The sequence below is a fragment of the Coregonus lavaretus genome (genome assembly GCF_964263955.1).
Source record: "Coregonus lavaretus genome assembly, chromosome: 12".
In the NCBI taxonomy this organism is placed as follows: domain Eukaryota; kingdom Metazoa; phylum Chordata; class Actinopteri; order Salmoniformes; family Salmonidae; genus Coregonus; species Coregonus lavaretus.
Genome location: NC_139999.1, coordinates 12954275 through 12981706, shown reverse-complemented (window position 1 = coordinate 12981706; position 27432 = coordinate 12954275). Strand labels below are relative to the sequence as shown.

At 43.0% G+C, this 27432-nt stretch overlaps 1 protein-coding gene across 1 annotated transcript in view; it reads right to left on the bottom strand.

Moving 5' to 3' along the window:
* The window catches only part of LOC311138487 (macrophage-stimulating protein receptor-like), a 32650-nt gene extending 10932 nt beyond the window's left edge, over positions 1-21718 (bottom strand). The window contains exons 1-9 of the mRNA XM_084173182.1: positions 21496-21718; positions 18850-20132; positions 13988-14164; positions 13571-13693; positions 13131-13301; positions 10406-10569; positions 10138-10273; positions 868-1004; positions 507-686 (exon numbers count right to left, since the gene is read on the bottom strand). Coding sequence (XP_084029308.1) covers positions 507-686; positions 868-1004; positions 10138-10273; positions 10406-10569; positions 13131-13301; positions 13571-13693; positions 13988-14164; positions 18850-20049 — 2288 coding nt within the window. The 5' untranslated portion in view covers positions 20050-20132; positions 21496-21718. The remainder of the gene's footprint in view (positions 1-506; positions 687-867; positions 1005-10137; positions 10274-10405; positions 10570-13130; positions 13302-13570; positions 13694-13987; positions 14165-18849; positions 20133-21495) is intronic.
* Positions 21719-27432: the final 5714 nt, after the last annotated feature.

The following is a 27432-nucleotide window of genomic DNA, read 5'->3' as shown; positions in this document are numbered from 1 at the left end:
ATATAGACTTGGTGTTAGAGGTCACTGATGCTGACTGTACATTGTGGGGAAACCAGCACTATTTGCAGTTTATTCTTTATTATTTTTGTGGCAGTTGCTGAAATGAGACCCACAAATGGACCCACAACAGGTCTCAGCATGTCTATTTCTGTTGGCCTGTCTATCACCATATCCTCACTTAGATTGACCTGATTGTCTCAAGAGAGGTTGAACATTTCCTGCACAGCTAAAAGTGTAGGCACTGCACTGAATACACATGCCTTATTACTGGCTGTTCTGTCATTGTATCTAACACTATGCACTATGCCTGCTATCAACTGTCTTTTCAACCCTTTTCTACAGTTCTATAAAGCAGCGCATTGGTCAGACAGCTAAGCCCTGAAGCACCCAGATGATGCCAGCTGGCCAGTGAGTATAGCACGGCCTAATCTCTCGAGGACAGATTCAGGAAGTGACAATTTTGCGAGAATTTGACTTGTGGGTAAACGAGATTAAGTATGGCCTACCTTGTGAAGCTGCAGGCTGGCTGTATCACAGTGATCACAGGGTCCTTCTTGTAGTGAAACATCTTCGTAGTAGACACTTGGGATTGGTCAATGAAAACCCTGACAGGCACCTTCTTCACCACTGCCAACCCTTTGGACAGGCAGACTATGGAGGACATGGTCCCAGTACCCTCAGAGACACTGGCAGAGACACCGTACCGAGCGGGACAAAAACGTCATATTATGAACACTGATATACCGTAGATACAGATAGACACATACTAAGAAAGGGACATATTCTTTAGTTGCAATGAGAGACCTTGTGAGAGAAAAGAACACAGCAGAAACCAATGAAAACAGAGAGGTTGATGCCCATAATTACCTCTTGACGGGGCAGTCCTGGTCTCCTATAGACACAGTCTTTATCATCCCAGCATTCAAGTGAGGCCCTGTCACTGTGACCAAGGTTCCCCCTATTTGAGGCCCGTAGTCAGGAGTGATTTCTGTGATACTTGGCTCCTGGATAGAAAAGTAGTCATTAGGGTGAATGAAATATATACACTACCGTTCGAACGTTTGGGGTCACGTAAAAATGTCCTTGTTTTCGAAAGAAAAGCAATTTGTTTGTCCATTAAAATAACATCAAATTGATCAGAAATACAGTGTAGACATTGTTAATGTTGTAAATGGCTATTCTAGCTGGAAACGGCTGATTTGTAATGGAATATCTACATAGGCGTACAGAGGCCCATTATCAGCAACCATCAGCAACCATCAGTCCGGGCTGCTGACCTTCTAGGCAGAGTTGCAAAGAAAAAGTCCAGTGTCTGTGTTCTTTTGCCCATCTTCATCTTTTCTTTTTATTGGCCAGTCTGAGATATGGCTTTTTCTTTGCAACTCTGAAGGTCAGCATTCCGGAGTCGCCTCTTCACTGTTGACGTTGACACTGGTGTTTTGCGGGTACTATTTAATGAAGCTGCCAGTTGAGGACCTGTGAGGCGTCTGTTTCTCAAACTAGACACTCTAATGTATTTGTCCTCTTGCTCAGTTGTGCAGCAGGGCCTCCCACTCCTCTTTCTATTCTGGTTAGAGCCAACTTGCGCTGTTCTGTGAAGGGAGTAGTACACAGCGTTGTACGAGATCTTCAGTTTCTTGGCAATTTCTCGCATGGAATAGCCTTCATTTCTCAGAACAAGAATAGACTGACGAGTTTCAGAAGAAAGTTATTCGTTTCTTGCCATTTTGAGCCTGTAATCGAACCCACAATTGCTGATGCTCCAGATATTCAACTAGTCTCAAGAAGGCCAGTTTTATTGCTTCTTTAATCAGCACAACAGTTTTCAGCTGTGCTAACATAATTGCAAAAGGGTTTCTAATGATCAATTAGCCTTTTAAAATGATAAACTTGGATTAGCAAACACAACGTGCCATTGGAACACAGGACTGATGGTTGCTGATAATGGGCCTCTGTACGCATATGTAGATAATTTTATTACAAATCAGCAGTTTCCAGCTCCAATAGCCATTTACAACATTAACATTGTCTACACTATATTTATGATCAATTTGACGTTATTTTAATGGACAAAAAATTTGCTTTTCTTTCGAAAACAAGGACATTTCTAAGTGACCCCAAACTTTTGAAAGGTAGTGTACACACATATATATATATAAACCTGTGTGGAAGCACCTGCTTCCAATATACTTTGTATCCCTCATTTACTCAGCTGTTTCCTTTAATTTGGCAGTTACATACATACATATTTACATACACTACTGGTCAAATGTTTTAGAACACCTACTCATTCAAGGGTTTTTCTTAATTTTTACTATTTTCTACATTGTAGAATAATAGTGAAGACATCAAAACTATGAAATAACACATATGGAATCATGTAATAACCAAAAAAGTGTTAAACAAATCCAAATATATTTTATATTTGAGATTCTTCAAATAGCCACCCTTTGCATTGATGACAGCTTTGCACACTCTTGGCACTCTCTCAACCAGCTTCACCTGGAATGCTTTTCCAACAGTCTTGAAGGAGTTCCCACATATGTTGAGCACTTGTTGGCTGCTTTTCCTTCAATCTGCGGTCCGACTCATCCCAAATCATCTCAATTTGGTTGAGGCCAGGTCATCTTATGCAGCACTCCATCACTCTCCCTCTTGGTAAAATAGCGCTTAAATAGCCTGGAGGTGTGTTGGGTCATTGTCCTGTTGAAAAACAAATGATAGTCCCACTAAGCCCAAACCAGATGGGATGGCGTATTGCTGCAGAATGCTGTGGTAGCCATGCTGGTTAAGTGTGCCTTGAATTCTAAATAAATCACAGACAGTGTCACCAGCAAAGCACCCCCACACCATAACACCTCCTCTTCCATGCTTTACGGTGGGTGTTACGTGTGACATGTTTTTCTTTCTCCCAATCTTCCTTTGTAGTGTGTGGTTCAGAGTGGTTGTTCTGTTTGTGTGTTCTGGTCATTACAGGTGTGCTGAGTTGCGGCTGACGATGGTGGGTGTGGCTTCGGTCCGGAGTCCTGGCAGCTGTGGCTGATTGACTAGAGTATAAACTGTTTGTCGTGAGAGAGGGCACTTTTTGTTTGGCTGTTTGTGGATTTGGTTATTGGTTGTTTTGATTGATCTTTGTTTGTGTTCCAGCCTGTCCTCCTGCTGTATTCCACCCTACCTGGGTCCTGGAGAAGGGAAAGGTAGTTCTGCCCATGGGTGTACATTCACACATAGATAACCCACTGTTTTACACACTAGGTTAGCCGGGCGGGTGTCACCCCTGTATTTGTGGTAACAGGTAGGAAAGCTGGATAAGGCTTAGAGTGTGATAGGAAGGATTGGGTGTCTAGAAGAGGAGGGACCGTTTGTTTATTTTCATTACTTGGACCCCGTTCCCAAACATTCCCTTCTCTTACCTTCCCTGGTTTGTTTGATTGATCTTTGTTTTAGTACGGCTTCTTTATGGGTGTTGTATGTTATTTTGTTTAGTAACTTACTAAACGTCCCCCGACGGCTAACATTGAGTTCTGGTTGTAGTGTCTGATTATTTTAGTTAGTTACACCCCACATTTCTTCCCCATCCATCTAGTTTACCTTGTGTGCGCAGGCACAGGCATTTACGTCTCCTCCTCAGACGAACTACACCCGAGGGGAGAACGTAACATGGGGGCTCGTCCGGGATCTTTGATCCAGCTTGTGCCCGCACACTTTGGTGGTAGATGTGGATTGTGTGGTTGTTGTGTTGGGTGTAGTGTTTAGTTCTGTGTTGGATGTTGTACTTAGGTGGTGGATTTAGAAAATGGCCACCTTTAACCTTAAGTTTCTTCTGGATAACCCTATGTGTGAGGGTTTTGAGAATTGTAGGAGTGGATTTAGAGACTTTGGCAGACCATTTAGATATCTCCGTGCCAAGGGGTTTTGTTAAGGCGCAGGTAAGGGCATTGGTGTTAGTGGCGCTGTTTGAACAGCAGGTGTTGGTTTTGCCTTGGCCTGCGGATAGAGAGGTGGTGGATACTCCGGGTACCCCGTATAGGCCCGATGATGAGGTCGAGTATAAGGCCCCGGCCACCTTGCCTCGATTTGACCCTATCTCTCCTATGCCTACGGCTGCAGCTGGAGGCAGAAGAGAGAGCACAATTCCGAATGGATGAGCTATATCTCAAGTTGGAGATGCGCCGACTGAAGTTGGAAGCAGAAAAGGACATTAAGATAAGGCAGATGGACTTTGAAATGCGCAAATTGGAATTAGAGGCAGAGACGGCGAGGCTGGCCGCTGTCCCTGCCGTTCCCACTAGTGTGTTTTCCACCCCAGGATCTGCCTCTACCTTTGTCATTAGCCGGCATATTGCTTTAGTTCCACAATTCCGTGAGTCTGAGGTTGACTCTTACTTTTGTTCATTCGAACGTATAGCAGTGGCTTTGAATTGGCCTAGGGATGTGTGGCCTCTGTTACTTCAGTGTAAATTGTCCGTTAAAGCGCAGGAAGTGATGGGTACTCTCTCTCTCGCTGATAGTCTTAATTACGACATTGTTAAGGCTACTGTGCTCCGTGGGTATGAGCTGGTGCTGGAGGCTTATAGACAAAAGTTTAGAAAGCACTCCAAATCCTCTATAAAAACGTTTGTTGAATTCGCTAGAGAGAAGGAGTCTCTGACAAATGGTGCTCAGCAAGTAAAATCAATGACTTTGAAGGTCTTCGTGAATTAATGTTATTGGAAGAATTTAAAAACAGCCTCCCAGAGCGGTTGGTTGTATACATTAATGAACAGAAAGTGTTAAAGTTATCTGACGCTGCGGTGCTTGCAGATGAATTTGTGTTAACACATAAAATGGTGTTTCCCACACACCGTAGTGAGAATAGACCGGTTGTATCTTCTCCTGTCTACAATTCCCACCGTACTCAGGAAGTACACGGCTGACTCCAAAGGAGGAACGCGCATGTTTTTACTGTCATAAAGTCGGACACGTAATTTCGGGATGTATGTCTCTAAAACGCAAGTCACCCCCTTCAACCCCTAAACCCCATAAAAGTGTGGGTTTGATTAAGGTAAACTCTAAGAGCTCTATAAAGGAGAGTCCTGGGGTTGTACTACCTGTTCATATTTAAAGGCTTTGTTTCACTGACAGGTGATTCTGGAGAACAAAAGACAGTTTTGATATTGAGAGATACTGGTGCGGCTCAGTCTGTAATTCTCTCGAGTGTTCTGCCCTGGTCAGAGGAGTCTTATTGTGGCTCTAGTGTATTATTAAGGGGGATCGAAATGGGTTGTGTGCCTGTTCCGTTACATTCTGTCCATTTGACTTCTGATCTAGTGAGTGGATGTTTCAAAATCGGTGTACAGTCCGAGCTTCCCGTGAATGGGGTTGCTCTAATCATGGGTAACGATCTAGCAGGAGGCAAAGTTGTGCCTGTGTTAGAAGTGCTGGACAAGCCTGATACTCAGTCAAGTGCTGATGTTTTGGCCACTACGTTTCCAGAAGCATTTCCAGCGTGTGCCATTACGCGTGCGCAGTCGCGTCGCTTAGGTACCATGGTAGACTTAGCTGACTCTGTGCTTGCACCTATGTTGAATGGGGAAGATATCCAGTGTTCTACTCCTGTGTTCCCAGTGAGTTCTGATTATGATGATGGTAATAAAGACAAAACAATGGCTTCCTCGGTGGACTGTTTAAGGTTGCCAGTTACTCGGGAGAAGCTAATAGCTGCCCAGAAAGAGGATGTGGGCTTGGCCAAATGTTTTTCCTCCATGTTACCTTTGAGTGAGGCAAAAAGGAAAGGCGTGACGTATTTCCTTGAGAAGGGTCTTTTGATGAGAAAATGGACTCCCCGTGCTGACCTAGAAAATTATTGGAGTTCCGTCTTCCAGATTGTAGTTCCTGACACGTTTCAGAAGAAGGTGTTGTCCCTAGCTCATGATATTCCCTGGTCTGGTCATCTAGGGGTGACTAAAACCTACGATCGAATCCTCCGTCTTTTCTTCTGGCCGGGAATGAAACGGGATGTAGCTCGTTATTGCCGTACATGTAGTACGTGCCAAGTGGTGGGGAAGCCTAACCAGGTAATTTCCCCGGCTCCTCTCTGCCCGATTCCGGTCATGGGAGAGCCGTTTGAGAAAGTAATAATCGATTGTGTTGGTCCATTACCCAGGACTAAGACGGGTAATCAATTCTTGTTAACAATAATGTGCACTGCTACAAGGTACCCAGAGGCGATTCCTATACGTAAAATCACAAGTAAGGCAATTGTGAAGGTGCTGATTAAGTATTTCTCTACCTTTGGATTTCAAAAAATCGTACAGACGGATCAAGGCACTAATTTTACATTGAGATTGTTTGGAAGTTTGTTGAAGTCCTTGTCAGTGTCCCATCAGATGTCTAGCGCTTACCACCCGGAGAGTCAGGGTGCGCTGGAACGTTGGCATCAGACGCTAAAAGCCATGTTGCGTAAATACTGTATGGACACAGAAAAATATTGGGATGAGGGGGTGTGGTACGTGCTGTTTGCTATTCGGGAGACCGTACAAGAGTCTCTTGGGTTTAGCCCAGCTGAGCTAATCTTTGGTCACACAGTGAGAGGGCCTCTCAAGGTACTGAAAGAACAAATTATGGCTGATGATTCAGTTGGGTCCTCTACTAATGTACTAGACTATGTTAGTCAAGTCCGGGAGCGGTTGCATGACGCCTGTGCTGTAGCCAGAGAAAATCTGTCTTCCACACAAAAGAAAATGAAACGTCACTTTAATGTAGAAACGGCGTCTAGTTCTTTTCAACCAGGTGACCAAGTCTAAGGTGTTGTTGCCGGTACCCGGCTCGTGTCTCTCTTCCAGTTTCTCTGGCCCATATTTGGTGGAGCGAAAACTCAGTGATACTGATTATGTTATCAAAATGCCAGACCGTAGACGCCCATTTCGGGAATGTCACATTAACATGATTAAGCCTATCATGTTAGAGTTGGTATCGAATCCCCCATTACCAGTAAACCTCCTGTGGTATCCTCTGTTGCTTCTGTGAGCATGGTTACCCACCCAGGAGTCAGCGTAAATGATGAGGACAGTTTGGTGATGCAAAATACTCCTGAGCAGTGTGCTCGTTCATGTAATTCGGAGATGGTAGCGTCTCTCCAATCCCATTTGTTGCACTTGAATAATCAGCAGAGGGCTGATATTGAATTACTAATCACTGACTTTCCGAGTCTCTTTAAGGATGTTCCCAGTCGTACAAATGTGTTGAAACATGATATAAATGTAGGTGATGCTGCTCCAATCAAACAGCACCCTTATCGTGTGAATTCAACCAAGAGGGGAGTGATGAAGAAAGAGGTAACTTATTTAGTGGGAAATGAGATGGCAATCCCCAGTGGCAGTCCTTGGAGTTCCCCCCTGTCTGCTGATTCCAAAGCCTGACGGGACTCAAAGGTTTTGCACTGACTACAGACAAGTGAATAATGTTACTATACCTGACTCATTCCCTTTACCTCGCATGGACGACTGTAAAGACACCATTGGATCGGCTGCGTATGTTACTAAACTTTACTTGTTAAAAGGTTATTGGCAGGTGCCTTTAACCCCTCGTGCCTCTGAGGTGTCTGCTTTGTAACCCCTGACAGTTTCTGCCAGTACACAGTAATGGCTTTTGGAATGAGGAACGCCCCGGCCACGTTTGGAAAATATTGTATTGGCTGATGTCCCTGATTGTTACCGCATATCTTGATGACCTGGTTGTTCATTCAACTACCTGGCTTGATCACATGAGCACATTGAGGGCTGTGTTTGCACGCTTGAAGAATCTCAAATATAAAATATATTTTGATTTGTTTAACACTTTTTTGGTTACTACATGATTCCATATGTATTATTTAATAGTTTTGATGTCTTCACTATTATTATACAATGTAGAAAATAGTAAAAATAAAGAAAAACTCTTGAATGAGTAGGTGTGTCCAAACTTTTGACTGGTACTGTACATACAGAACGAAATTATAAACGCAACATGTCAAGTGTTGATCTCATGATCCATGAGCTGAAATAAAAGATCTCAGAAATGTTGGATATGCACAAAACGCTTATTTCTCTCAAATGTTGTTTACATACCTGCTAGTGAGCATTTCTCATTTGCAAAGATAATCCATCCACCTGACAGGTGTAGCATATCAAGAAGCTGATTAAACAGCATGATCATTACACAGGGGCACCTTGTGCTGGGGACAATTTTGAGGGGGGGTGCAATTGGCATGCTGACTGCAGGAATGTCCACCAGAACTGTTGCCAGAGAATTTAATGTCCAGTTCTCTAACATAAGCCACCTCCAATGTCGTTTTAGAGAATTTGGCAGTACGTCCAACTGGCCTCACAACCGCAGACCACTTTTATGGAGTTGTGTGTGCGAGCGGTTTGCTGATGTCAATGTTGGGAACAGAGTGCCCCATGATGGCGGTGGGGTTATGTTATGGGCAGGCATAAGCTATGGACAACGAACACAATTGCATTTTATCTATGGCAATTTGAATGCACAGAGTTACCGTGACGAGATCCTGAGGCCCATTGTCGTGCCATTCATCCGCCGCCATCACCTCACGTTTCAGCATGATAATGCACGGCCCCATATCACAAGGATCTGTACACAATTCCTGGAAGCTGAAAATGTCCCAGTTCTTCCAAGGCCTGCATACTCACCAGACATGTCACCCATTGAGCATGTTTGGGATGCTCTGGATCGATGTGTACGACAGTGTGTTCCAGTTCCCGCCAATATCCAGCAACTTCACACAGCCATTGAAGATGAGTGGGACAACATTCCACAGGCCACAATCAACAGCCGGATCAACTCTATGCGAAGGAGATGTGTCGTGCTGCATGAGGCAAATGGTGGTCACACCAGATACTGACTGGTTTTCTGATCCACGCCCCTACAGTTTTTTTAAGGTATCTGTGACGAACAGATGCATATCTGTATTCCCAGTCATGTGTAATCCATAGATTAGAGCCTAATGAATTTATTTCAATTGACTGATTTTGACTGATTATGTGAACTTTAACTCTTTGAAATTGTTGCATGTTGCGTTTATATTTTTGTTGCCATACACTGAACAAAAATCAAACGTAACATGTAAAGTGTTGGTCCCATGTTTCATGAGCTGAATAAAATAATCCTTGAAATTAAGCTTATTTTTCTCTAATGTTGTGCACAAATTAGTTTACACCCCTGTTAGTGAGCATTTCTCCTTTGCCAAGATAGTCCATCCACCTGACAGGTGTGGCAAATCAAGAAGCTGATTAAACACCATGATCATTACACAGGTGCACCTTGTTCTGGGGACAATAAAAGGTCACACAACCCAATGCCACAGATGTCTCAAGCTTTGAGTGAGCTTGTAATTGGCATGCTGACTGCAGGAATGTCCACCAGAGCTGTTGCCAGAGAATTGCATGTTCTTTTATCTGGTTTTTGAATCTGGTTTTATTGCTAGTTTAAGTTACCTGAGTTACATGTAGTCATGGCTCTATTTAATACTGTGTTTCCCAGCCTCTGCTCTGGACCTGGGGACTGTGAAGAGACCGCATGTCTTATGTGGTCCTGATGAGTGTCCGAACTGTGTGCCAACTGCTTGAACAGACAGCTCGGTACCTTTAACCCATCAACACCTCTCACAAAGACCAATAGTGTTGCAGTCAATCTCTCCACAACTTTGAGCCAGGAGAGATCGACATGCATACCACTGACATTCACCCTCCGTGTACATCTAAGTGCAATACATGCTGCTCTGTTCTGGACCAACTGCAATTTTCTTATGTCCTTCTTTGTCGTACATGACCACACAACTGGGCACTAGTCCATGTGCAACAAAACTAGGGCCTGTAGGACCTGCCTGGTTGAGGTTTAGGGTTGAGTTATTTGTCCCAAAAACACAGTTTTTAGTTTTTGAGATATTTAGCACCAGCCTATTGCTAGATACCCATTCTAAAACTGACTGGAGCTCTATGTTAAGGGTGTCAGTTATTTCTGGATTTACATCCTCTGCCTTATCATGGATTGAGAGTTATGTATCTAATAGAACACAGAGGGTTTTGTTTAATGGAAGCCTCTCTAATGCAAATTCGTTTTTTACTGTGTCAACAATAAAATAAATGTAATCCTCCTCACCACAAAAGTGAACCCTATCATTTGGGCATGGCCTTGGATTGAGTAGCGTCCCTTCACCTTCCCCTCATGCACTGCCACAGTGATGTTGAGATCCTGGGATGGACCTGGAACCTTAGGGTGAAGGCTACACACCAGCCTAGGAAGGAAGGGTCAGCGAGAAAGATCAGTGATGCCTATAGCCTCAGCATAAAAGTGTTTCACAGAGTTTATTTGGGATGAGTTTATTTTCTCTATACATTCTATCTGTCTGTCTGTGTGTGTTACTCACTGTGTACTATTGCTCTTCTCTGACAGCACAGTGCAGGGGGTCTCTCCCACTCGCACCAAGTGGGTCTCCTCGCTGATGATGGCTGGTCGTAGAGGAGACTGGAACTCCCAGCCACACAGCCTCAGCTCTGTCTCACCATCAGGGGGAGCCGTCTTTGGGAAAAACTGGATCCCCAATACAATACCATCAGGAAGACTTGTCTCAGATGCAGTTGAAACTTCCTCAAATGCTTAACTAATTTCCTCAAATACTGAACTACAGTGCCTTCAGAAAGTATTCATACCCATTGACTTATTCCACATGTTGTTGTGTTACAGCCTGAATTCAAAATGGATTAAATTGATACTTTTTTTCCTCACCCATCTACACATACTACCCCATAATGACAAAGTGAAAACATGTTTTTAGAAATGTTTGCACATTTATTGAAAATGAAATACAGAAATATCTCATTTACATAAGTAGTCACACCCCTGAGTCAATATATGTTAGAATCAACTTTGGCAGTGATTACAGCTGTGAGTCTTTCTGGGTAAGTCTCTAAAGCCTTGTTCACATTGGCAGTTTGAAGTGACTCAAACCCTATTTATTTGCAAATCTGATTTGAATCTGTTCTTTTTCCTGTACCCTGAACAGCCAAAAAGCACATGGAATCAGATATTTCAAGACACATTTCAAACCACCTTCATAGGTGGTTTACATAAATTAAGATACAAATCTGATTCCTGGCCATGTGACTTGTGTCTGAACATTCAAATCTGATTTATTTGCCCTCAAGCGGGATTTAGACTGTTATTCAGCATATCTTGTTGCTTGCTAGCTAGTCTGTTGCCAGTTTGACAAGAACATGTGGTAGCTAACTAGCTTGTTAATTGTTTACAAACAAACGAATGAATGTGCTAGAAAGTTAAACAGCTACCTAGCTAGGTTAAACTGCTGTGGCTAGCCAAAAAGGACTTGTTTTGAAAGTTGGATCATGTTATCCTTTGAGGCTTTAAGTGTTCTTTCTGAAGGCAGATTTTGAACATTGAAAGCAACTGAGAAACGACCATGGCAGGCATCGTTGTCACCTTAGCGTGCTACATAACTTCTGAGTGATAGGAAGCATGAGCACCACCACCAATCAGCCTACACAACTGCACACACACCCGTCATTAATATGACAACTAGCGTAGCCTTGTCTGCAAATGACTGCTGGCTGAACACAAACAAATCCGATTTGGTCACTTGTAACTTGCTGTTTGAACATTCAGTAGTCCAAAACGGATTTGAAAAACTAAACTGATTTGAGCATTAAGGCCTGCAGTGTGAACAAGGCTTAAGAGCTTTGCAAATCTGGATTGTACAATATTTGCATATTATTATTTAAAAAATTCTTCAAGCTCTGTCAAGTTGGTTGTTGATCATCGCTAAACAGCCATTTTCAAGCCAATTTAAGTCAAAACTGTAACTAGGCCACTCAGGAACATTCAATGTCATCTTGGTAAGCAACTCCAGTGTCTGTTGGAAAGCAGACTGAACCAGGTTTTCCTCTAGGATTTTGCCTGTGCTTAGATCTATTCTGTTTCTTTTTATCCTAAAAACTCCCTAGTCCTTGCCGATGACAAGCATACCCATAACATGATGCAGCCACCACCATGCTTGAAAATATGAAGGGTGGTACTCAGTGATGTGTTGTGTTGGATTTGCCCCAAACATAACGCTTTGTATTCAGGAAATAAATTTAATTTCTATGCTATTTTTTTTTGCAGTTTTACTTTAGTGCCTTATTACAAACAGGATGCATGTTTTGGAATATTTTTATTCTGTACAGGCTTCCTTCTTTTCACTCTGTCATTTAGGTTAGTATTGTGGAGTAACTACAATGTTGTTGATATATCCTCCGTTTTCTCCTATCACAGCCATTTAACTCTGTAGCTGTTTTAAAGTCACCATTGGCCTCATGGTGAAATCCCTGCGCAGTTTCCTTCCTCTCCAGCAACTGAGTTAGGAAGGACGCCTGTATCTTTGTAGTGACTGGGTGTATTGATAAACCATCTAAAGTGTAATTAATAACTTTACCATGGTCAAAGGGATTTTCAATCTCTATTTTTTTTTACCCATCTACCAATAGGTGCCCTTCTTTGCGTGGCATTGGAAAACCTCCCTGTTTTTTGGGGTTGAATCTGTGTTTGAAATTCACTGCTCGACTGAGGGACCTTACAGATACTGTAATTATATGTGTGGGGTACAGAGATGCGGTAGTCATTCAAAAATCCTGTTAAACACTATTATTGCACACAGAGTGAGTCCATGCAACGTATTGTGACTTGTTAAGCAAATTATTACTACTGAACTTATTTAAGCTTGCTATAACAAAGGGGTTGAATACTTATTGATTTCAGCTTTTCATTTAATTAATTTGTAAACATTTATAAAAACATAATTCCACTTTGACATTATGGGGTATTGTGTGTAGGCCAGTGACACAAAATCTCAATGTAATCCATTTTAAATTCAGGCTGTAACATAACAAAATGTGGAAAAAGTAAAGCGGTGTGAATACCTTCTGAAGGCACTGTACTCGGTTTCAAATATCCTATTGCTAATGTCTTGGTTTCTTCGACCTACGTGTTTGGTGGTCGTTGTTCTGACATTTATGATCAGATGAAAAGACAAGACAAGACCCTCCCTCTGCTGAGTCATCTTCTCTTCAACTCCCTACTTCAGCCCCCAGCAGTCTTACCTTCGTGATGACCGGAGGACAGGACTCACTCTTCCACTGGAGGAGGCACTCCTCCTGCCTGGTGCACGCCCCCGAACACCAGCCACACCCTATGAACCTGGGCGCCGTCAGACACGTGGAGCAGGTCAGGAAGTGTTTACATCCTGGTCCTTTAGGAGACACACTGAACATCTGGCACAGAGAGAGAGAATAGAGAAAGAAAGACAAAGAGAGACAGCGACAGAGAGAGAGAGAGAGACAGAGAGAGCGAGAGAGAGCGAGAGAGAGAGACAGAGAGAGCGAGAGAGAGAGAGAAAGAGAGAACGAGAGACAGAGAGACAGAGAGAGCGAGAGAGAGAGAGAGAGAGAGAGAGAGGAAATGGTCACACATTGCCAAAATAAGTCACAAGTAAAAAACAAGTGAATACCAGTAAGTATTTATGATTGAATTGAAAAGGCACCTTATTTCCAACCACAAAGAGCAAGGACTCGTTAGATTGCACAGCAGCTTTCCTGGACACCTTGGTGTCCTCTCCCAGAGAATAGTTGGCAAAGATGATGGGACTTGACCTCCTCAGGATGAGCTACAACAGTCAAATAAACTATATCATTAAGCCATTGCAGACCTATGAAAGGAATGGACTTGTGATATGTTCTACTTATGTTGGTTACAATGCTGAGAGAGCTAATGAACGTCATTGGAGAGCACTGATTATATAATGTTTATACTTGAGAAAAGACAGTCATGCACATGGTAAAACTTTGAAATATAACTCCATCTACCTCCACTTTCACTGTCTGCATTCATGAATATATTATATTATCATATTCTCCCACCAGACGTTTCAGGAGTTTACTGTACTGTATCACACACACACCTGCAACAGCCTGCCGTCCTTAGTGCCAATGTGTGCCACAGTGTTGTTCCCGATGATGGTGACCAGTACTGAGGTGAGCAGGATGTTGTTCATGTACCTATTGAAGAGGTCCACCCTGTAGTATGGCTTAGACACCAGGGTGGGCTTGACCATGCATGTAGCGTTGTTCTCTGAGCTCTGCAGACACACATAGAGAGATTACTCATACTGACTGACTATTCAGACATGAACGGTCATTTCACACATTTTCCATTTTCCTTTTTAGATTAGGTTTATTACGTTGGTGGATCCTCTGGTTTATTTTACATTACATACAGTGAGCTCCAAATGTATTGGGACAGTGACACATTTTTTGTTGTTTTGACACTGTACTCCAGAACTTTGAATTTGAAATGATACAATGACTATGATGTTAAAGTGTAGACTGTCAGCTTTAATTTGTGGGTATTTTCATCCATATTGGGTAAACCGTTTAGAAATTACAGCACCTTTTGTACATAGTCGTCCCCCCCATTTTGATAGATGAATTTGTATGTTTATTATAATGACTAAAAGTATTCCACCCCGATACTGTTTAACTATGTAAACTGTGTTAGAGTTATAAGACAATAAACCCACTAACAGAAAAGAGGGGTAGAAACTGCTGAGACAAACATTCCAGGGGAAAGGAGACCTAGAAACTGTCAAACTTAACCATTCTATACTGTGGAAATGTATAGGCCGCCTAAAGGTGGGCGGAGCAAAGTTCTTTGTGTGGATGCATATAAAAAGGATGTGTGTGTTTTTAGCGCCAGAGCGCTCTCTGAATAAAATTGCTGATCCATTGCAGACTGGAGAATGTGTTTAATTCTTAATTAACTAGAGTCTTACAACCTCTGGGAATTATTCAAAGCTTGAGTATTAGAGATAGAAATTCTCGTGACACAAATCCACTTAGATGTGTTTTAAAGTAGTACAAAGTTAAGTGTGTGGTCCCATATTCATAGCATGCAATGACTATATCAAGCTTGTGACTCTACAAATTGGTTGGATGTATTTGCTGTTTGTTTTGGTTGTGTTTCTGATTATTTTGTGCCCAATGAAAATTAATGGTAAATAATGCATTGTGCCATTTTGGAGTCACTTAATTTGTAAATAAGAATATAATATGTTTCTTAACACTTCTACATTAATGTGGATGCTACCATGATTACGGATAATCCTGAATGAATCGTGAATAATGATGAGTGAGAAAGTTACAGACGCACAAATATCGTACCCCCCCAAAAACATTTTTTACCTCCCCTGTTACTGTAATGGTGAGAGGTTAGCATGTCTTGGGGGTATGATATTTGTGTGTCTGTAACTTTAGTCATTGTATCATTTCAAATCCAAATTGCTGAAGTACAGAGACAAAACAACAACACATTTGTCACTGTCCCAATACTTTGGGAGCTTACTGTATTGGTTGTTTGTCATATTCTCCATTAAACTGCAAAAAGTTCAACTGTAATGTGTTTTAATACTGTTTTCAGACAGCCTCGGATACAACCCTCCCTCCTTCCCGCACGCACACACACCCCCCACCACCACACATCCACTCCCCACCACCACACATCCACTCCCCACCACCACACATCCACTCCCCACCACCACACATCCACTCCCCACCACCACACATCCACTCCCCACCACCACACATCCACTCCCCACCACAACACATCCACTCCCCACCACCACACATCCACTCCCCACCACAACACATCCACTCCCCACCACCACACATCCACTCCCCACCACCACACATCCACTCCCCACCGCAACACATCCACTCCCCACCACCACACATCCACTCCCCACCACCACACATCCACTCCCCACCACAACACATCCACTCCCCACCACCACACATCCACTCCCCACCACAACACATCCACTCCCCACCACCACACATCCACTCCCCACCACCACACATCCACTCCCCACCGCAACACATCCACTCCCCACCACCACACATCCACTCCCCACCACCACACATCCACTCCCCACCACCACACATCCACTCCCCACCACCACACATCCACTCCCCACCACAACACATCCACTCCCCACCACAACACATCCACTCCCCACCACAACACATCCACTCCCCACCACCACACATCCACTCCCCACCACCACACATCCACTCCCCACCACCACTCCCCACCACAACACATCCACTCCCCACCGCAACACATCCACTCCCCACCGCAACACATCCACTCCCCACCGCAACACATCCACTCCCCACCGCAACACATCCACTCCCCACCCCACCACACATCCACTCCCCACCACCACACAACCACTCCCCACCACAACACATCCACTCCCACACCACAACACATCCACTCCCCACCACAACACATCCACTCCCCACCACAACACATCCACTCCCCACCACAACACATCCACTCCCCACCACAACACATCCACTCCCCACCACCATACATCCACTCCCCACCACAACACATCCACTCCCCACCACAACACATCCACTCCCCACCACAACACATCCACTCCCCACCACCATACATCCACTCCCCACCACAACACATCCACTCCCCACCACCACACATCCACTCCCCACCACAACACATCCACTCCCCACCACAACACAACCACTGCCCACCTCCACCCAGCAGAACTTAAATAAAGCTACTCCAACACAGTGCAATTAGCTAACCTGCTCTGACATGCCTCTTTACCATTCCTTTAAGTGTCTTCTACACACATCTTTATCTGATCTTCCCTGATCCTACAACTCAACTATAACCGTTGAGATGTTTAACACTGACAATATGGCTGGCAGTACACTTTTCTAACAGTGTATTTTAGTATTGAGTTGTAAACACCAATGACAGTAATAACGAACGACAGCAGACAACTCATGGTGTCATCTGCTTAAACACTACCGAGATGGAATAAGTTGAGTAACCCTTCTTATAAACAGTAACCCTTCTTATAAACAGTAACCCTTCTTATAAACAGTAACCCTTATTATAAACAGTAACCCACACTACTCCTCTTCTATTGGTTGAGTCAGACAGTAAAATGCTTTGAAGTGACACAAGCTACTTAAAATGGAGTCTCTCTCTCTCTCTCTCTCTCTCTCTCTCTCTCATAGAACATGTAGGAGCCAGGCACACGGATACACTCCCTCAAATTCCTTCTCTTTTATCAACACCATTTATACCCTCTGAGTTGGCACACCGTCCCTGCAGGTGTCCGCATGGTTCTATTAGCTCAACAGAGGTGGAAAGTTTGAAAGCCACAGTGATAAGGCCACACCTTGATAGCCGATATCACACAGCCAAACACCATTGTTGAATACAGCTGCTGTCTAGATCTATTCTTCCAACTATACATACACTACATTTTCTATCCTCATTCATCTTCTTCAAAGTTATAATTAATGTCATAACCTGGTCACAGTCATAATATTAAGAAAACAGCTTCATTCAAAAATGTTGTGCATCGTATAATATGTAAAGTCTACCCTAACCTTACATAGTCAAGATTTCAGGAATAAAGGTAGCAGGGCTTTCATGTATAGTACTCAGGCAGTATCAACAGTTCCCACCCTTTCAGCATGGTAAGGTAATAGTCATGATTGGAATTCAACAGAGCAGAACAACAGTATGGTAATACACTGGTGGGATCTGACTCATTCATTCATACCTCCCTCCCTCCCTCTGTCTCTCCCTCCCTCCCTCCCTATCCTCACACACCCGACTTCCTCCTCTCACAATTATGGTACAATTCTGGTACAGAACTGAGCAGAGCAGAGCAGAACAGAGTGGAGATTAGTAGAGCAGAACAGAACGGAGCAGAGCAGAACAGAGCTGAGTAGAGCAGAACAGAGCTGAGTAGAGCAGAACAGAGCGGAGCTGAGCAGAACAGAGCTGAGTAGAGCAGAACAGAGCTGAGTAGAGTAGAGCAGAACAGAACAGAGCTGAGTAGAGCAGAACAGAGCTGAGCTGAGCAGAACAGAGCTGAGTAGAGCAGAACAGAGCGGAGCTCAGTAGAGCAGAACAGAGCGGAGCTGAGCAGAGCAGAACAGAGCTGAGCAGAGCAGAACAGAGCTGAGTAGAGCAGAACAGAGCGGAGCTGAGCAGAACAGAGCTGAGTAGAGCAGAACAGAGCTGAGTAGAGCAGAACAGAACAGAGCTGAGTAGAGCAGAACAGAGCTGAGCTGAGCAGAACAGAGCTGAGTAGAGCAGAACAGAGCGGAGCTCAGTAGAGCAGAACAGAGCGGAGCTGAGCAGAGCAGAACAGAGCTGAGCAGAGCAGAACAGAGCGGAGCTGAGCAGAACAGAGCGGAGCTGAGCAGAGCAGAACAGAGCGGAGCTGAGCAGAGCAGAACAGAGCTGAGCAGAGCAGAACAGAGCGGAGCTGAGCAGAACAGAGCGGAGCTGAGCAGAGCAGAACAGAGCGGAGCTGAGCAGAGCAGAACAGAGCGGAGCTGAGTAGAGCAGAACAGAGCTGAGCTGAGCAGAACAGAACAGAGCTGAGTAGAGCAGAACAGAACAGAGCTGAGCAGAGCAGAACAGAGCGGAGCTGAGCAGAGCAGAACAGAGCTGAGCAGAGCAGAACAGAGCGGAGCTGAGCAGAACAGAGCGGAGCTGAGCAGAGCAGAACAGAGCGGAGCTGAGCAGAGCAGAACAGAGCGGAGCTGAGTAGAGCAGAACAGAGCTGAGCTGAGCAGAACAGAACAGAGCTGAGTAGAGCAGAACAGAGCGGAGCTGAGTAGAGCAGAACAGAACAGAGCTGAGTAGAGCAGAACAGAGCGGAGCTGAGTAGAGCAGAACAGAGCGGAGCGGAGTAGGCCTGTCACTGACCTCATGAGGGCAGCTCTCGCAGAGCTGGAAGTGGCAGAGCCCCCTGGAGAGCTGCTCTGGGCTGGCCCTGCAGCAGTCCTCCACTCCGTGGTCCATGGCCCTGTTCACGTTGGGCACGGGGAAGGCACACATGGCTGAGTTACTGTACGGCCTTCCAGAGCCATCTGTCACTGCAAACACCCCATAGAGGATGTCATCCTTCTCCCTCACCCCCAGCTCCTCTGCCAGCTCCTTCCCTGCCCGGCTGAAGTGGGCCGCCTGCAGCCCATTATACACCACGTCCTGGAACATATTGTTCCCCCTCCTCCTGCGCCTGCGTTTGGGCTCGAAGCGACACTCCAGCACCACCTCACGGTACAACCAAGCCTCCGTGTCCTTCACTGGGAGACGGCCCAATCGCGTCTGATATGAGTCCAGGAAGTTCTCCCTCTGGACAGACAGGAAGTACACATAGTCCTGTGTGGAGAAGCTGTAGATGTAGTCGATCCGGTAGGAGTTCTGTAGTTTAGGGAGCACAGTCAGACCCTGCATGACCATCTCAAAGCCATCCAGGGTCGACAGTGGCCGGCGCACCGATATGGACGGTCTGCCATACCTCTGTGCCACACGCTCATTGAGTGTAGCCGCTACAAAGAAGTGGGCTGTGTAGGCTTGCTCCACGATGATGACCTCAGTGCCCAGGGGGCTGGCCAGGCAGTCAGGGCAAAGGGACGGAGAGTTAGCATCCTTCCTGAAGAGACATTCAGATTTAGGTGGGGTATCATCAGAGTTAAGTTCATGTAAGTGACAGACCCCATGCTGAGAGCTCCCACAGGAGTACAGAGAGTTAAGATAAGGTGAAGGATCCAAGAGCAGGACCTCATTGTCCGTGTCTACTGAGTCCTCAAGATCGGCCTCGATGTCACACAGGCCACAGGTCTGACACTCTGGGCTGCCCACAGGGCCTGTCCTCAGCTCCCATAACTTACTGAGCTCTCCACTCACTGCCTCAATCACATTCTGAGAAGCCACATAAACCTCAGGCACGTATGGGTTGACCACTATGTTCTGGATGGGTTTGGCTGTCTGGAAGTGGGGTATTGAGTAGCTAACGGTGAAATCCACCTCCTTGCGAGGGGTCCTGGGACAGTTGTCCAGTCCTGAGGCTTTGAGGGTCTGTATCCACATGCATGTCACCAGGAAGGTGGCCCAGGGGACCATCTCCACTGCTACTGCCTGCTACCTACAGCCACGAGAACAGGAGATTTCTCCTCTCCTCCTGAACATTCTGGGGATCAGCAGCTCTGTGGAGAGAGAGAGAGAGAGAGAGAGAGAGAGAGAGAGAGAGAGAGAGATGTAATGTTTACTGTTAATATTTATTGTTTATTTCACTTTTGTTTACTATCTACTTCACTTGCTTTGGCAATGTTAACATACATTTCCCATGCCAATAAAGCCCTTAAATTGAAATTGAATTGAATTGAAAGAGAGAGAAAGAGAGAGAGAGAGAGAGAGAGAGAGAGAGAGAGAGAGAGAGAGAGAGAGAGAGAGAGAACTGAGTGGAGAATGAGGATGAACTAGAAGGAGTTTATAATAACTCTCTAACCCATTTACAACAGAGAACTAGTGTTTTGATGTATTCAGCTTGTTAAAAAGGGGGATGAGAAAAAATATATCTTAAGTGCCAGTTTACTCTGCTAGCCTGATTTGTATGACCAGAATGAGTCACAGTTTTGTTTACTCTTCTCATGTTGTTAGAGAGATAGTATGGGTATTATTTGGGGATGGGAAGGTTTGCTGATACAATCTGTGGTTGATGGAGTGGTATTTTGTGCTAAAACTATAAACATGATGTCATATTTATTCAAACGGATTGGTATGCATAACATAAGTGTTTGAGTAGCAGTCCAGACAGTCATTAGAGTTCCACTCTATGGGAAATGCCAACTAGTTGAAAGTGGGTCAAGAATCTACATTGGACAAGACAAAACATGGTCCCTGTTGATGTAACTGTGGAAATGTACTGTATGCGTTTCAGAGTCTCTCTTTCAAATGAACAAAAAACAATAGCTAAATCCCTTTGTGTAACCCTATTTCATGTTTCATTACTGTGTCTGATAGATTTACTATAATAAAATGTTTGTAGAACCATGGTCACATGAGTTAGACGTCAGAATGAAAGATTAGATGAAGGTAGTGACGTTTCAGTAACTTCCTGTAATATAGCACCACCATCAAAATGCTGTCTGAAAATATAAAATGCTTTCAAATCAAAAGATTAACATAGGCCTACACTGCAGAATAAAACACAATTCGGCCTCTAATCACATAATATTTATTTGAGGTCTATAACCTACTACAATGAATGTTATAGGTCTGTGATTATTGACAGAATTGTGTTTATGATAGTTTGTAGGCTAACCATTGTGTGTGTCTGGAATAAGAGCAGCAGATAGGCTAGTACGTCATACTTTTTTTAGATAACTGGAAGATGAAGAAAGAAAACAAGACAAACAATTGGATGAAAAATCGTCGGGATGTTTTGGTATCAGAAAAAGAGCAGAATACTAGCATACAACCGACATGCACGCTTATTGATAATAAATCATTTATAAACGCACTGAATTAGTGTGAAGTAATATGGCAGCCATATTGCCAGGTACATACCTGAGTGCGTATTATGCCGCGCCTCCAGGTTAACTAAAGTCTTGATTCCCAAACACAACACTAGCTGTCTTTGTTGTTGTCTGTGACACTAGGCTGCATGAGGTCCAGTTCTGTGCGCGTGTTGATGTATGGAGCCAATCCAGAAATTCCGTGTGAACTTTCTGTATGGTCCTGGGACAAGACACATACCTGCAGCACAACAGATGCACGGTTCCGCGTATACTCCTCATGCCCCGGATACGGCAAGGAAGTACGCACTGGTTTTGATTGCACAATAAAAAAAAAAAGCAAAGATAAAATATTACTTTTTCCTCTCTTGAGATTCTCATCTGGAGTCACTTGAAGGAAAGCAATTTTCACACTCACTCATGAAAGGAAGCAAACGATCACACACTCACTCGGGGATGTAAGGGGTACAGGAGAAGAGACCCAACATTCCAAACTATTACTAACCAATATACTGTATGTCCAAGCATTCTTGGCAGATGGAATGCGGCTGTGTGATACGCCTCCCTGCAGACAGTTGCCAAATATGCCTTGCTATCAGATAAATCTCAGACACATCCCATACCAGTTTTCCTTTACACATAAAATACATGTATTATACTGACTACAAATCAACAAGAAATTCGAAGAGCAGCAAGATCAATTTACTTCATGGTAAGTGAGGATCTTTAGCCTCTGAATAGATGTAGGCTATTAAAACTATGTTATTTTGGGTACCAGGCCAGGGACAGCAGCCTTGTCTCATAGACTAGACGTAACATAGTAAAAGTAATTCAGGGAAACTTACATGATTATGGTATGTTACCTTTTTTTTTTTGGTATGGTTACATAAGACAGATGGTTACTTAAGGCAAAAACGAAAGTAAGGTGGTTGGTCTGGGTGGATGAGTAGGCATATAACGCGAATGTCTAGCAACCCAAAGGTTGCGAGTTCATCAGGGACAACTTTAGCATTTCAGCTAATTATCAACTTTTCAACCACTTACTACTTTTTAGCTACTTTGCAACTACTTAGCATGTTAGCTAACCCGTCCCCTAACCCTTTAACCTAACTCCTAAACTTAACCACAACCCCTAGCCTAGCTAACGTTAGCCAGCTAGCAAATGTTAGCCACCTAGCTAGAATTCGTAACATAATACTTTTTGCAAATTCGTAACAAATAGTATGTTTGCAAATTTGTAAGATATTGTATGTTTTGCAAATACGTAACATATAATACCAATTGTAATTCGTAACATATCATACGAAATGGGTGATGGAGATCCACAAATGAATACATGTATACCATACAAAATGAGTGTGCCGGATTTACATACAGAATAATACGAAATGCTCTGAGACCAGGTTGCGGACAGATAGGCTTACAACAGGTGTGGGTCAGTGTTGTCTTAAAAGCACTATTTTCTTGGATCGGTTTTACTTCCTCACTTTTAAAATATCCCTTCTCATTGTTTGTCTTTATTCATACTAAATAAAACCTATCCTCCCTCCATGGTGCACACAGTCAAACATTTACCTATAATCCAAAGTACAAGTCCTGTCCTTGGGCCGGTTTCCCGATAGCGATGGAATTTAGGCTTACTAGTGTTTTAACAACACATCATAAAAATAACATCCGAAGATGTCACACCCGTTTCCCATGACACCACGCAGTGCACTCATTACAAAGTGAACATGGTTGTTTAATTAATGATATCTGATAGCTTGCTGTGTGTGTTGGCTTATAATGTTAATATTTGATCTGTGTTAGCTAATTGCACTGTTTATTGTGCTGCACATTTTCTTATTGTTCCACTGAATGCTGTTTTGAAGTGCTATTATGACTAACTACATTTGTTTTCAGAATGTAGTTGGGACAGAGCGCCCAGTAGGCTACACAACAGCACAGCTGGAAAACGACAGTTTCTCAAAATGTATACAAATAACTTCAAAAAGATTGGACTGCTAAGTGGTAGTCCCTGTTCTCCTGCATTCTTGTTTTACTTTTGTAAGTAAGTTTGTTGGGGAGAAGAACATCAAGGAAAGACTTGCTAGCTAGCTAACTTAGCTGGCTAATTTTAGCTAGCTAACATAGCTCTCTGGCTAATCCTCCATGGACATGGTAAATAAAAAAAAATGTACATGTAGGCATTGGTTGTAGCTAGCTAGCTAATGTCGTATCGGGTGAATGGTGGTCATTATTGCTGTCAACAAAGAGTCCGTCTATGCTGCATCGTGTTAGAGGCTTTTATTAAAATCACGAGGTTACAGCATAAATGACAGGTGACATGACACCCGGAGAGCGACGCCTCCGAATGGCTGCTCGTTCTGCCCCTCCGTCGTGGTTCCCCCCTTATATATAACCTTCCGAGATGTGAGTGGCTCCCTCTACTGTCCAATCCCCGTGTCTACAACACACTTCCGGTCTGTTGTATGTGACGTCACACCCAAAACATTCCCTCTTGATACTAACAAACAACATTCCATTTCTTCATGAAAAACATTTAACAAAGGCATAATCTTCAGATACGATATTCCCCCCTTCGAGACGAACTAAACGTCTCGAAAACAAACAGAATAGGATTATGACTAGTAACAATTTATCTTATTGAGTATCTTTAACATTAAACCAAAAACATTCTCCTCTAGAGTGTAAATACCTTTCTATGAAATAACTGTTTATGAAGTGTGAATACATTACTATGAAATATGAACAAATCTCTATGGAGTGTAAGAGCGAAAAACTGTCCGGCAGCCATCTTTTCAGATATCCATCCATCAATCAAGACAGTAAAATTCTCTCACGGTCCCTCTGCCCCAGGCAACCACCGTCGGTACTCCAGATAACCTCATAAACCATGTAAATGCACTTGAAAGTATGATGCAATTAAATACACATGTAAGCCCCTGCAAACAAAATCCTATCCAAAAACATCCACTCTAAGGCTTGTCAACCCATTGGACCGTAAAGTGGAACTCTCCCTGCATAAATTCCTGTCCCTAAACATTCACGAAATAAACAAAAACATCTAAGTTCCTCACATGTATTCAATAACATCAAACATCATTCTACAAAATTAATCCCTGAGGCTATTACACAATTATGTATTACACATGTCTATATTTCATTGCAAACACTGGAATGTAGTCCACTACACTTCATCTCCCTGTAGTCTCCTCGTCCAATGGATTGTTGATGATGGAATCGGCCACACCCTCCTTGTTTCATCTCCTCCAGTCATATTGTCCCTTCATATTGTCTTTGTTTGAGTATTTCAATCTCCACATGTTCTCCCAAATGCTTCTGGAAGAAAAAGAAACGACCAAACAGTATCTTTTGCAAAACAAACACTTTCAACTTAAACATCAATATCAACTAAGAATATAACAATGATATATAAATGATGCATGAATCACATAAACCTATTCCCCCTTTTTTTTGTTGAAATATCATCAAATAATCAAAATGATATTTATCCATCAGTTCCACTTGTCCATCTTTATCCAGATCAGGAACAGTCAACACCGGCATCCGAGTGTTGTCTCCAGGAATCACTCTCCAACCTATCTCAATATCATATCTTTCTCAAAGATCAGTAACAAATTACAAACATCACAGTGTTATCAAAGCTGAAACTAAAATCCGACCCATCACTGCCCCTACTGGGCCTAACTGATCTTGCAACCAAGTCTTACAAATGCATCCCTTATTTCCTTCAATGCATCTATAACCCCAGTGATATTATCTGAACTATCTGGACTCAAAGTATAACTAATATTTATCAATATGATCTTCCCAAATGTTACACCATACCATGAATAAAGTCCCCCCTTCTCCCTTAGACTTATCCTTCAATGATAGGCTTGAAGCCTATGACATGTAGTCATGTCACCCTTTTAACCCTAGATGTAGCTGTGTCCGGTGCTATCCCTCTTATAATTGTAAAACCTCATATGGAAGCTTCAACGTTGACATGTAACAAAATCCTATCCATCCATAATGTAAGAATATATATGCTTTATCATCACAAACCCACCAAATATCTCTAAAATTCCCAATAGTCACATTGTCAGTCTAAAGCTAATCGTTTAACCATCAAAGTCCTGCTCTTCTTACTACCTGGTATATTAAAAAGTAACATATTTCTCATTACTACCCTTAAGGTCATGCTTATCCAAAGTCATCATATAATCATCACAATCTGATATTCCCATAAACATACCCTTTACCTCATATGTTTTATTAGAACAAAAACAACTTTTAGCCCTCAATGTTTCACCTGAATACTTCAGGGTTCCGTTGTTACCTGATTTTCCTTTCCCATTTAACAATTCCCATAGGGTAATTCATTTAACCAAGAACACTTAAACCTAGGCTTAAACCACTGTTCTGACAATGACATTATTTTATCTGTCAATGACTGTTGCTGATACCACAGTCATGACAAAGCATAAGACTGACCCATACCTGATAGAGGCTGCGCGACCGTCTAACATGTTTGGTGCTGGAATTCTCAACAGACATGGACCCTCAAGATTCCTCACTGATCTTACAGAATGAGTTAATCTATCTCTAATTTCCACAACAGAAGAACGAGCGGTACTGATCAGATACCTCTCCTTGTCTGTCATTAAAATCAAAGACCTCATCCTGTCCTCCATGATGAATCTATATTCTCTCTACTACTATCTGTTCTCCTATTTTAACCCTATTCGTACTATCATTGACAGCACTCTCCATCCGTAACATAACCCATGAGTCTAAAATTCCCCATTTAATTTCAGAAAAGTTGTTGATGTCATACTCCCTACATTTGCTATTGCCATCGTATCACTAATCCCTTCCAAAGTTACCATTAAAGTAGTTGACTTAATTGCTGTATCAACCCTAATTACTTCTAGTGCAAAAGTTCCCATTATCCTCTGTGTATTATCTACTGTTGGAGTGACTACTGTAATCTACTCCTCCTGAACTCCCTCAATGACTGTGGAAACGTCAATAGACCTCAAATCTTCCATTATAAGCGTCACTTTACGAATTACATAGCCCTTTAACCCATAATTCTTAACCGGAACAACTTCTAATGCTTGCACTAGATAAGTATACATATATTCTCCCTGACCTTTCTCTGTAACATTACGCAACATAAGTGAACAGTCACTCCTAACCTCTTCTACTTCATATCGTTGTACAAACTATCCCTCCTCTGACTAGGGGACACCGCTTCTACATCTGGTCCTGATAACAATACTTATTCTCCATAATTATCTCTCCATATGGGAGGAACGTCCCCATCCTAACCCTAATAAGTATTCTTTCCCCTAAAATTGGTACTGTATTGGTTCCCTTATAATCAAATGCGATATATTTATGGCTTTAATAACTATCAATGTTGAAAGAGTTAAATTGCTTCTCCCTGTTGTTCCAATAACCTGAAGTGTTAATGTCCTTAGTTACTCCTAATTTTCCCCAAAGAAAAGTTGTCTCTGCTTGTACTTCCATCTATCACCACTAGTGTCACTTTTTCCCCAAATCTCAGTCCTTTCTCTAAATCCCTGACTTTCAAACTTTTGATTATAAAAAATACACCTATAATTACCTTGATCTCCCTGCTGGGAACTGTAACTATAGATACTCAATCACCCTCAATCTTCTCTTATCAATGCATCGGCTCCTAACAGATCTAAACTCCTACCATATCTTCCCACTAAACTTTAAAATGTCCTTCATCACTGTTCTCTCTCTCTCTTATTACTAACTTTGAAACTTAGCTTACTGTCTCAGAGTTCCTTCAACCCTAATCTACTCCTAACTTATTTTAATCTAATCTTTTCTCTCATAACATTTAAAACTTTTTCCCCTGATTTATTCACAAAATCCCTTACCACCAAATTTTTAGAATATGTGATTGGGAAAGTTCCCCACCTGCTTCTGACTCATTACACACAGA